This window comes from Myxine glutinosa, chromosome 4, assembly GCF_964187855.1.
Source record: "Myxine glutinosa chromosome 4, kmMyxGlut1.1, whole genome shotgun sequence".
Taxonomy (NCBI): Eukaryota; Metazoa; Chordata; class Myxini; order Myxiniformes; family Myxinidae; genus Myxine; species Myxine glutinosa.
Window position 1 is genome coordinate 99213354 of NC_136264.1, and position 12009 is coordinate 99225362.

The 12009-nt window shown below is 40.3% G+C and overlaps 1 protein-coding gene across 2 annotated transcripts in view; it reads right to left on the minus strand.

Moving 5' to 3' along the window:
- Positions 1 to 2828: 2828 nt before the first annotated feature.
- The window catches only part of ASZ1 (ankyrin repeat, SAM and basic leucine zipper domain containing 1), a 144733-nt gene continuing 135552 nt past the window's right edge, over positions 2829 to 12009 (minus strand). For both annotated transcript variants that reach the window (XM_068097607.2, XM_078776200.1), the window contains exons 11-13: positions 5441 to 5555; positions 3395 to 3508; positions 2829 to 3279 (exon numbers count right to left, since the gene is read on the minus strand). In XM_068097607.2, coding sequence (XP_067953708.2) covers positions 3139 to 3279; positions 3395 to 3508; positions 5441 to 5555 — 370 coding nt within the window. In that variant the 3' untranslated portion in view covers positions 2829 to 3138. The remainder of the gene's footprint in view (positions 3280 to 3394; positions 3509 to 5440; positions 5556 to 12009) is intronic.

Sequence of the window (12009 nt, forward strand, 5' to 3'; positions counted from 1 at the left end):
CATCCGTGTGTGCCATCCCTTGGATGGACGTCAAACTGGGCATACTATCTGCCGGGAGGCATTCGTTAGTCGATGTTAAAGATCCCCACGGGGTCATGCTCAATGGATACAAAATGGCGACGAATTGGAAGTTGTCACTGCTCCTCGTATGTAGGCACTCTAACTTTAACACCACCAACTCCTCTCCCTCCCCCCCCCCCCCCCCCCCACTCCCCTCCAATTCTTATCAGGGAGCAGTTCGTTTCTTATTTTGAGTATGTTGTTGCCTGAGAGGTTGTTTCTCCAGAATATTTTTCATTACATGGCGGTAAGGAAATGATGTAGTTTAAGCATTGCTCTGGCAGTGAGAGCATTCATTAAAGACTTGCATGAGGACTTTGTTGATGTTAATCTGGTTTTCATTCACGAATTATCAGATTAAAGCCATTTCACATCCAAACATCTTCACATATATGTAAAACTGACCATCCAGCCTCCAGCGTTAGAGTTGCAGATACCAAAAATCCAATGTGACATTTTGACAGCACAGGTCATTGTACACTGGCCAACTTCCCTGCTTGGAAAGGAAAGGTAGGGGCACCCAGCTCTGAGTTAAACTATGATGTTTTGATGCTTAGCACCTGGTTGTAATGACCCTCAGCTCAGTCACAACAAAAAACACAATATGGGGGCATCTACAAAGAACAGTAGAAGTGCAAGCCCCCCCAAAAAGGCCAGTCAAAAGAGGAATTTGCACATTAATCACACAAGCCAAGTGTGGGAACTTGAAAGATCTTTTGACGTCCACAATTATTCGCACCTTTTTGTGGGGTCAGCTGGCTGGACAGGTTTGACATTCGACTGAAGGTGGCAGGAATTTACAATTTGTTCAGGGGACACACGCAACTCACCTACTCTTGACAAAGACACAACAACCAATGCTGGCAGAACATCCACTCAGTGGACAGCGCACCGATGCATCACCCTACACACTACACACCAGGGCAACAGTTTACAACAGGGTTGAAATTATCACCCAAGATAGACAGCACATACCGAAGATATCCTCCGAGAGCGGTCGGAGGTTGTAAGATAACTAATTTAAGCTAGGAACTAGAACGGAACTCGGTAGAGCACACACCTCCGCCAGGCTGAACAGTTTATGTTTTGTATCCCACTGATAGGCCGGATCTGGATTCGGACCTGAACCAAAATCTAAACGGCTTGTTCTTGTCACGTACCCAACTCATACACCAAATTTGGTCAAAACTCGTCCATAAGTTTTTCAAATATGTTATTTCTCGCTTTTCGCCCAATCACTCAATGGTGAAGAATCACTTGTAAAATTCTACTAGCCGGATCCGAATCCGGATCTTCACCAAAATCTAATCATTTCGTCCATGTCACATACCCAACCTCTCTACCAAATTTCGTCCGAATCCATCCACAACTTTTTGAGATACCTTATTCACAGACAGACAAACAAACAGACATGGGTGAAAACAACCTCAATCCACCTTCGGTGGTGGAGGTAATAATTCAGTCGTTTCAGTGCCCAGTAAATGTCCTCCCCCCCAACATACTGTAAAAAAAGCACTTCTTCAAAATTTTCAATGACATTAACCTTTGAAGCATAATCACAAAATTTCATTCACACACGACTCCCCCTCCTTATTTGTTTATGTTCCATTTGCCTTTTTTATTTTTTTTGTGGACAACATCGAGGCTCGTGAAAGAACTAACATTAATCACACAAAAAGTCAAACTGACACATAAAACACAAAATAAGAGGAGCGGTAGACAAGATGGGGAGAGAGGGGGAAGGACACAAACACAACAATTGAGAGCAAGGACCGAAGAGACATGGAGACATCGAGAGATCTGTGGGAGAGGTATAAAATATATCAACACTGCAAGGACTTCCAGGAAAGAAGTTGGAATTTCAAAAAAGGTGTATCTGGGGTGAATTAGCGGGGGTAGAAAAGATCAAGGTTTTGGATGGGGGAAGATAAGAGATGGTGGTGAACAGCTGTTTTAAAGACCTGGAGGGAGGGGTGGGATTGAAGGGAGTGGGGGAGTTTGTTCCAGAGGCGGGAGAAAAGGGGAATGAAAGAGTGAAGGTGAGCAGTGAGCCGAGATTTTGGCAGTTTAACCATAAGAGGGTTGCTGGCAGATCTTGTGCGACCTGTACGAATATTTGGGGGACAGAGCACAGAGAGAGCTGGGGGAGCAAGGCCGGAGAGGAGTCAGTAGAAGACAGAAATACCACCAACCTGCCTGAGGTGAGTAAGTCAAAGGCCCTCGGAGTTAGCTTCATCGCAGGAGATTCCAATGATTCTGAAAGCTTTGGTTTCAACAGCATGAAGCCGAGCTAGGTGTGAGGCAGGAAATTTCTTTCTCCGTATACAACAACAACAACAACAACAACAACAACAACAACAACATGCATTTTAAGGCCATTTTCCCTGCTAGAGCGGGGGTTAGCCTTGCGGTCCCCATGACAATCTTCTCCATTTTGCCCTATTTTCTGCATCTCTCCTGGTTAACCCCCTTGCCCGCATTTCTTCTTCCACCATCTTTAGCCAAGTCTTTCTCGGTCTTCTCTGTATGTACAGTTAAATATGGCTCATGTCATCACATTGCTCGAAAATGTAAAATGAACAAAAAGTTCATTCACATTCACAAAAGTTCATGGGTGAACCATTCACCAGTTTAAGAAGCACCGCTATAAACGGCAGCCAATCCATCCATCATTAGAAAAGGTTTTGCAGAGGAGAGTGAGATAAGGCTAATTTCAGATAATTAAACTTCATGGGTTTCACTCATTAAAGAGACACAGAACCCTGATCATCAAAAACAAAAAACATTCAGAATTTAATTGCCAGGGACATTCACAAAATTCAATAAAGCAAGCATCGAGAAAAGGTTGATAATTTGCAGGAATTCACAATTTAGATGTGAACTGCACACAAACCATCTGCTCACCCCACAAAGAAAACATTTTCTAAACATTTTATTAATAGACATTGACCTTGTCAACAGTCTTCAAACAAGAAAATTGCAATTTAAGAGGCAAAGGCCTTCCAGATTTCTACAAGAGCAAATGAGTGGCAACAGTGTGAAGATCGAGACAGCGGCATCTTGTGGGCTGGAGGTTTGTTAGGTCGAAGCCCGAATGAAGCTTCGAGCCAGCAGGCAGCTCGTCACCAGCCCAATGAACAGCCAAAGGACTGGATTCACACCACGTTTCTTCTTCAGGGGAATGAAGTCTGGGGGAAGGCCCTCCTTTTTGTCGATAATCTGTTTTAAACAAAAACAATTGCAAGAGTATATCGATTTTCTCGCTGCGTCACAAAGAAGAAAATTGGTTGTTCAACAAGTATATATGTGGTAGTGCAGGTAAGCAGGCACTCACACTGTCAAGAAGCCGTTCGACGTTGCACACCTGCTGGTGCAGTTTATCGAGTGTGTTCTCCAGTTCTTGTGCTTGGTGCAGCATTGCCTCCACTGGTTTGTAGTCCACTGAGACCTAGACCAAAGGAGAAGCTGCTGTAAATCCTGATCATCTTGCTACATTCTGACTACAAAGCACACAAAGCCAAACATCCTTCCAATGTAAAACAAGACCGAAAGTCTAACAGCGGCGTAGCTGGGCTTGTTTGATACTTTAGTTGAAGAGGATTGTATGACCTGGGTGGGGATACCAGTTAGCAAATAATGTAAGTATAAAATGTTTTTGACTCTCTAAACTCAGTCTCTAAGCTGCTGTCACCATGGGAAATTGCATTGAGACACTGGTTTATTCTGTTTTGAGTCAACAATGAACCAGCCATACACCGCTTAAACCTAGAAACTTTGCAATAACGACAAAGGGATTGCAGTGTTATGATTATATTTACTATATTATTAGTATTAACGCTTTATTTTTATTATGAAAACGATACTACTGTATTAAGAAACCTGGGCTAATTTGTCCGAAGCGGCCTGAAGGCGAGGCATGAAGGCATGACGCCTAAGGCATATGGCCCTATACGTACTGTGTCGTTGGAAGATCCGTAACGTCTATGCTTTTGATATTTGATGATAATTTTAACAATCGGTTTGTTTGTGTTTCACACTGAATGAAAAACATAAAGGTAGAGCATGGCGATTGTGATATATGACAGGTTCGACGATATGTTCGGCCTGAACGAAATTGGAATCAAAATGGCAGAGTATGGTCAGCCGTTGTACGTCACAGTGACATCAGATGTAACCACATCACCCTGTAATGCGATTAGATCCTCAGCTCTGATTGGTATACGTTTGAGGGGACAAACATATGGCCATACGGACAAACACTGTTCTAAACAGCTTTGCCCTATGGGCTACGCCGTAAAAAAAAAAACATTTCAAAAGGAAAAGACTTTACACATACAATCTCAAATGATAAAAGGCAGTGTGTGTCAGTGTGTGTGTCTCCTCCATGACTCCAAAACCACAAAACGTAGCGGCCCCAAACTTTGCATGCATACTTCTCGAAATCCAAGGGATTGCATGAATGAAAACTGGGCGTTTGAGTGTTAAAATACCCTTTTTGAAGATAACCAACAAGGTCCTCATAACAAAACAAAAAAAAACAAGCCTTACCAAAATGGCAGTGCACCATCTTTGTCAGCTCTTGGTGACGTCACTGGGTTCTTAAACCTCCATCTTGTTTTCTTAACCCGCCTATTTAAACGTGCCTTGGCTTGGAAACACGATCGACTCACTGACTAATTAAAGCACATAATCAAAATCTGGATTCGATTTGAGGATTGGATCCCAAACACTTAAGTATGGAAATCTGAAAAATTTAACACCATTAGTGCTTCCTCTAACCTGTGTATATATACAAGCAAGGCTGTTCTCATTCTGCACTTTCAACTTAATAATTCACACCTCCATAGGATATGGTGTTTTTTCAAGTTGCAAAATGGTTCAACCTTTATTCCCATTTGCCTTAATTTCATTCCTGTGATTGGAAACAAATAGAATACGGAGAAACAGCGTGAACAAAGCATTATCACTTATTCCTCTTCCTCTTCAAAGCATGACAAACTCAGCTCCTCATGAGATTGCCCAAACATCAACATAATTTTTTTTTTTTTTTTTTTGCGTGACATCATCATATTCCACGTATTGCATGCACACATATATGGATGATTTAATTCGTCAAACACATTTGAATGTCCCACATTTATTCCCAGCCTTGATTGTATTTCCAGTTGCAAACAACTGTGACAAATAAGCGAGCTGTTGGCTGCAGCTGCCATCATGGGTGATAGACAAGATCAACATTGAAACCACACCCTCAAAATTTTGCCAATTGTTTTTTTAATTCATAGCTGATGCCAACAATAACATCGCCGAAATCAGTGGTTTAAACAGCAATTGCGATGAAAATAATTAAGAGATTGATAATGACGATAATGGTTCATGCCTTGGTTGGGTGAAGGGATCCCTGTTCCAGCTGTTTGTAGAGATGTGTCATATAGGCCTGGATGTACCCACAGTGCCTGTCTGCATTTATGAGCACATTGGCAGCTTCCTCAAAGCTGGCGGCATGAGGGACACACGGACACACACGGACACGGACACACACACACACACACACACACACACACACACACACACACACACACACACACACACACACACACACACACACACACACACACATGAGATTGCACTTAGCCATCAACATCACAATACTTCCTACCCCTCCCCAAATATAACGTCTAAAGATAATCTTTCAACACCCTTAAAATGTGAAAACTTTGAAAAAAAACAAACAATGCAATGTGATTCCCTTTTGTGTGCAATGTGTAAATGTTGTTATGGCTGTGGAGGGACTCTGGAAAGAGTTAGAAACAGTAAAAGGGCTCATCTTGTAGAGCCTTTCTTGGTTGCATTTATGCAGTTTTTTCAGCTATAAGAGCACAAGAAGAGTCTATTTATTTAATTATAGCCACCTGGGTTATCTGATTAGGTGAGAGCTGATTGGTTATTGCTTCCATTCACATGTGAGAGATGTGGGTGGGCCTTCTTTTTTCATTTGTAGGTTGACTGCTCGACGTTTGCATGTGGTACATGCTTGGGAGCCTCGATGGTACAAGTTTCAGTCTGCTCTGTCACTGATGACTCGCCAATAAGTGATGAAACCGGTCCGGCAGCTGAGGGGTGTGTAGCATTGTGATTCTCTTTTGTGTGCTATGTGTAAATGTCATTATGGTGGAGGGATTCTGGGAAGAGTTTGAAACAGCAACATAGCTTAGGATATGTGACATAGGATATAAGAAAAAGGCCAAGGTTGTGGATCTGCCGTTTGGAGAGGTTCTGGGCTGAAAAGATGGAAACCTTAATGAAAAACGCTGCCCAGCTGATGATCCGAGCAGTGGGAAAATCAGTTAATTGCTTACAAGTTAAGCTTATAACTTCAAATATAATAGCTTTTACAAGTACTTACAAGTCCATAATATATCTGTGTATATGTGTTTGTATTTGTGCGCTTATATGTGTATTGTGTATGTATATGTATATGTATATTGTATATTGTATGTATTTATATAAATATATATATATACACACATATATATATATATATATATATATATATATATATATATATATATATATATATATATATATATATATATATATATATATATATATATATATATATATATATATATATATATATATATATATACTGTATTATAGAAATTGTCGTGTGACTCCCCTTGGTTAATAGAGGGAGAGTAACGGATAGCCAACAGCAAAGTTGTTTTTTTTTTTTGTTTTTTTGGATACAAGATCGAGGCTCGTGTAAGAGCGAACATTGATGACAAAAAAAAAACGGACACATAAGATGAAATAAAGGGAGTGGGAGATAAGATGGGGAGAGAGGGGGTAGCACACAAGCACAACATTTGAGAGCAGGGACATCAGGAGATCTGTGGGAGGTAGAGGGCTTGGGAGGGAGGACGCATGGGAAGGGGGGTGGGGGGTGTGAGATGCAAAAAACACAGAGACACTGCTAGGACTTCCAGGAAAGAAGTCGGTATTTCAGAAAAGTGGATCTGGGGTGAATTAACAGAGGTAGAAAAGGTCAAGGTTTTGGATGGGGGAAGATAAGAGATGGTGGTGAAGAGCTGTTTTAAAGACCTGGAGGGATGAGTGGGATTGAAGAGAGTGAGGAGGTTTGTTCCAGAGGCGGGCGAAAAGAGGAATGAAAGAGTGAAGGTGAGCAGAAAGTCTTGATTTTGGCAGTTTCACCAGAAGAGGGTTGCAGGCAGATCTTGTGCGACCTGTAGGAGTATTTGGGGGACAGAGCACAGACAGGGCTGGGGAGGCCAAGCCAGAGAGGAGTCGGTAGAAGACAGAAAGACCACCAACCAGACTGTGGTGAGTGAGTGAAAGGCCCTCACAATCAGCTTCATCGCAGGAGATTCCAATGATTCTGAAAGCTTTGGTTTCAACAACGTGAACCCGAGCGAGGTGTGAGGCAGGAGCACCAGCCCAGATGGGAGAGCAGTATTCCATTGAGCTGCAGATGAAAGCCTTGTATGTGGTGAGTAGCTCCAGTGTGCCAAGGAAGGACTTCGCACGACGGAGATTGCCCAGTCGGCGACTGGCTTTGGAGGCCAGCTTGGAAATGTGTTTTTCCCAGGAAAGATCATGGCAGATTGTGAGACCCAAGAGATTGAGTAACAGAACTTCTTGGAGAGGATTGTTGAGAAAGTAGAGTGAGGGTTATCCAGATGGTCTTTTCGAAGAGACATAGTGAGAGTGTGAGATTTGTCAGGATTGAAAGACATGTTCCACTTGTTTGACCAGTCTGTGATTTTGACCAGGTCTGCAGAGAGCGAGGAGGCTGCAGACTGCCGATCTGAGGGATGAAGTATGGAGCAGCAGAGAGTGGAGTCATCAGCAAAGAGATAGAGAGGATTTTCCAGAGAGTCGGAGAGATCATCGATGAAGACCAGAAAAAGCACAGGGCCGAGAACACTGCATTGGGGAACTCCAGCCTGAACAGGAAGGGGAGATGAGAGAAATCCATTCAGGACCACACGTTGACTATGACCAGAGAGAAAGTCCACAAGACATGCGTGGAGATTTCCATGGATACCAAAGGAGGAGAGTTTGGTGAGCAGAGAGGGGTGCCAGGCCATATCGAAGGCACATGATATGTCAAGGAAGGCAGCTCTGATTTCCTGTTTGGCATTGAGGACCTCCATCCATTGTTGAGACAGCAGAAGCAGCATGTCCAGTGTAGAATGACCTGGTCTGAATCCAAATTGATGAGAGATCAAGCCATTGGAGAAGAGGAAGGATTTGATATCCGAAGCAATGATGGATTCCATGACTGCTGATGATTGGGAGCAGGCTGATTGGTCTGTAGTTGCAAGAATCTGTTTTTGCACATTTTTTGTGTACACTAGTAATGTTGGCTGATTTCCAAGCAGAAGGCAGATGACCTTGAGCAAAAGAGAGAGTGAAGAGTACAGAGAGAGGGTGTGAAAGAACGGCAGAGCAGGATTTTAGGACCCGTGGGCTGATGCCGTCTGGTTCAGTTGCAGAATCAGAGTCGAGGATTCACAGAAACTTCTCCACCTTGTCAGGAGAGAAGGACACAGAGTCCAAGAGCAGCTGGGTACGACCGGGTACGGTGGGTACAGAGAGAGAGGGGTTTGGAACACAAGATTTTGAGGCGTACACAGAGTTGAGGCATTCAGCCTTTTCACGTGCGAAGTCAGCTGTGTTGCCGTTTGAAGTAAGGGAGGGGATGGAGGGTGAACAAACACCAGAAACAGATTTGACAAGATGCCACCAGGATTTGGAAGAGGGAGACAGGTTTGAGAGTTCACTCTTGAGAGTAGAGAGATATTGTTTCCTGGCTTTCCTGAGGGTACAATCAAAAAATATCCTTTATGGCCACATCACCTGGTCACTGTCATGTCCAAATGTTAGCTTTCTAGCTCAAAAGATGCCTGAGATATTGCCCAGAAGAGAAAGGAAATATATAAGTACTTAATTAATCGCTAATAATTAAATAACTCCTCAATTAATTGATTAATCAAAAAACAAAAAATACTGTTTTTGACAAAGGACTTGCTCACTATTGTGCCGAAATTTCAGCTTCCTAGCTCAAAGGATGGCTGGGATATCGCCCGGACAAACAAAGAAACAAACAAGTAAAGATACATTCAAAGTACACCGCCCCCATGCCAAATAATTAAATATCCTACAGCGCGGCATTGCCGGGGCGCCTCCGGCACCCGGCAATACCGCAGTGGAGCTCATAGAGGCGGCATTGGGAGGGAGACGTGTACACAAATTGATTGATTAATTGTGTAATTAAAATCAATTAAAGATTATCACAAAATATTTTCTTAATCAATTGGCTAATAGCATAACTAAACCACAAGTGCTTCATCTGAAGATGTATCTTTTAGAAATTTAATTAAATAAGTCAATAAGAAAAAATTTAATAATTAATTGATTAATCAATAATTAATCAATTAATCAATAATTAATCAATTAATCAATAATTAATTAATCGATTAAATGATTAATCAATAAATCAAAAATATCCTTGATAGCCACATCACTTGGTCATGGTCATGTCCAAATATTAGCTTCCCAGCTCAAAAGGTGCCTGAGATATTGGCCAAATGAGAAAGAAAATAAATAAATGATTAATAATGAAAATAAATAAATAATAATCATAAAAAAATTAAATTATTAATCAATTCGGTCAGAGAACACATAAACCACCACCATTTCATCAGAAACTATAACTTCCCAAAAAAATTTTTTTGCCATTAATCGAATAATTAAATAATTAATCGATTAATTGATTAATTAATAAATCAAAAATCGCCTTTGCAGCCAAATCCCCCTTTCATTGGCATGTCCAAATATCAGCTTCCTAACTCAAAAGGTGCCTGAGTTAATGGTCAGAAGAGAAAGGAAATTTGATTAATTAAATAAGTACTTAATTAATCGCTAATAATTAAATAACTCCTCAATTAATTGATTAACCAAAAAACAAAAAATATCGTTTTTGACAAAGGACTTGCTCACTATTGTGCCGAAATTTCAGCTTCCTAGCTCAAAGGATGGCTGAGATATCGCCCGGACAAACAAACAAACAAGAAAGCAAGGAAGCAAGAAAGAAAACAAACAAACAAGCAAACAAACAACCAGAGTGAAAACTGAGTACTCCCTTTCAGCGTGCGTCACTACCGAACCCCCTTCGGTGCCCAGCAATGACGATTTGCAATGCCTGGAGATGGCACAGGAAAGGTGCGGTGTACAACAAGTACAGAGACATTCAAAGTACACCGCCCCCATGCCAAATAATTAAATATGCTACAGCGCGGCATTGCCAGGGTGCCTCTGGCGCCCGGCAATACCCAGTGCAGCTCATAGAGACTGCATTGGGAGGGAGAGGTGCACAATAATTGATTGATTAATTGTATAATTAAAATCAATAAAACATTATCACAAAATATTTTCTTAATCAATTGGCTAATAGCATAACTAAACCACTAGTGCTTCAAACGAAGATGTATCTTTTAGAAATGTAATTAAATAAGTCATTAATAAAAAATAAAAAAATTAATTGATTAATCAATAAATAATTAATTGATTAAATGATTAATCAATAAATCAAAAATATCCTTGATAGCCACATCATTTAGCCACTGTCATGTCCAAATATTAGCTTCCCAGCTCAAAAGGTACCTGTGATATTGGCCAAATGAGAAAGAAAATTAAAAAATGATTACTAATGAAAATAAATAAATAATAATCATTAAAAAATTAAATTATTAATCAATTCGGTCAGAGAACACAAAAACCACCACCATTTCATCAGAATCTGTAACTTAAAAAAAAAAAATTTAGTCATTAATCGAATATTTAAATATTTTATCGACTAATTGATTAATTAATAAATCAAAAATAGCCTTTGCAGCCAAATCACCTGGTCATTGGCATGTCCAAATATCAGCTTCCTAACTCAAAAGGTGCCTGAGTTAATGGTCAGAAGAGAAAGGAAATTTAATTAATTAAATAAGTACTTAATTAATCGCTAATAATTAAATAACTCCTCAATTAATTGATTAACCAAAAAACAAAAAATATCGTTTTTGACAAAGGACTTGCTCACTATTGTGCCGAAATTTCAGCTTCCTAGCTCAAAGGATGGCTGAGATATCGCCCGGACAAACAAACAAACAAGAAAGCAAGGAAGCAAGAAAGAAAACAAACAAACAAGCAAACAAACAACCAGAGTGAAAACTGAGTACTCCCTTTCAGCGTGCGTCACTACCGAACCCCCTTCGGTGCCCAGCAATGACGATTTGCAATGCCTGGAGATGGCACAGGAAAGGTGCGGTGTACAACAAGTACAGAGACATTCAAAGTACACCGCCCCCATGCCAAATAATTAAATATGCTACAGCGCGGCATTGCCAGGGTGCCTCTGGCGCCCGGCAATACCCAGTGCAGCTCATAGAGACTGCATTGGGAGGGAGAGGTGCACAATAATTGATTGATTAATTGTATAATTAAAATCAATAAAACATTATCACAAAATATTTTCTTAATCAATTGGCTAATAGCATAACTAAACCACTAGTGCTTCAAACGAAGATGTATCTTTTAGAAATGTAATTAAATAAGTCATTAATAAAAAATAAAAAAATTAATTGATTAATCAATAAATAATTAATTGATTAAATGATTAATCAATAAATCAAAAATATCCTTGATAGCCACATCATTTAGCCACTGTCATGTCCAAATATTAGCTTCCCAGCTCAAAAGGTACCTGTGATATTGGCCAAATGAGAAAGAAAATTAAAAAATGATTACTAATGAAAATAAATAAATAATAATCATTAAAAAATTAAATTATTAATCAATTCGGTCAGAGAACACAAAAACCACCACCATTTCATCAGAATCTGTAACTTAAAAAAAAAAAATTTAGTCATTAAT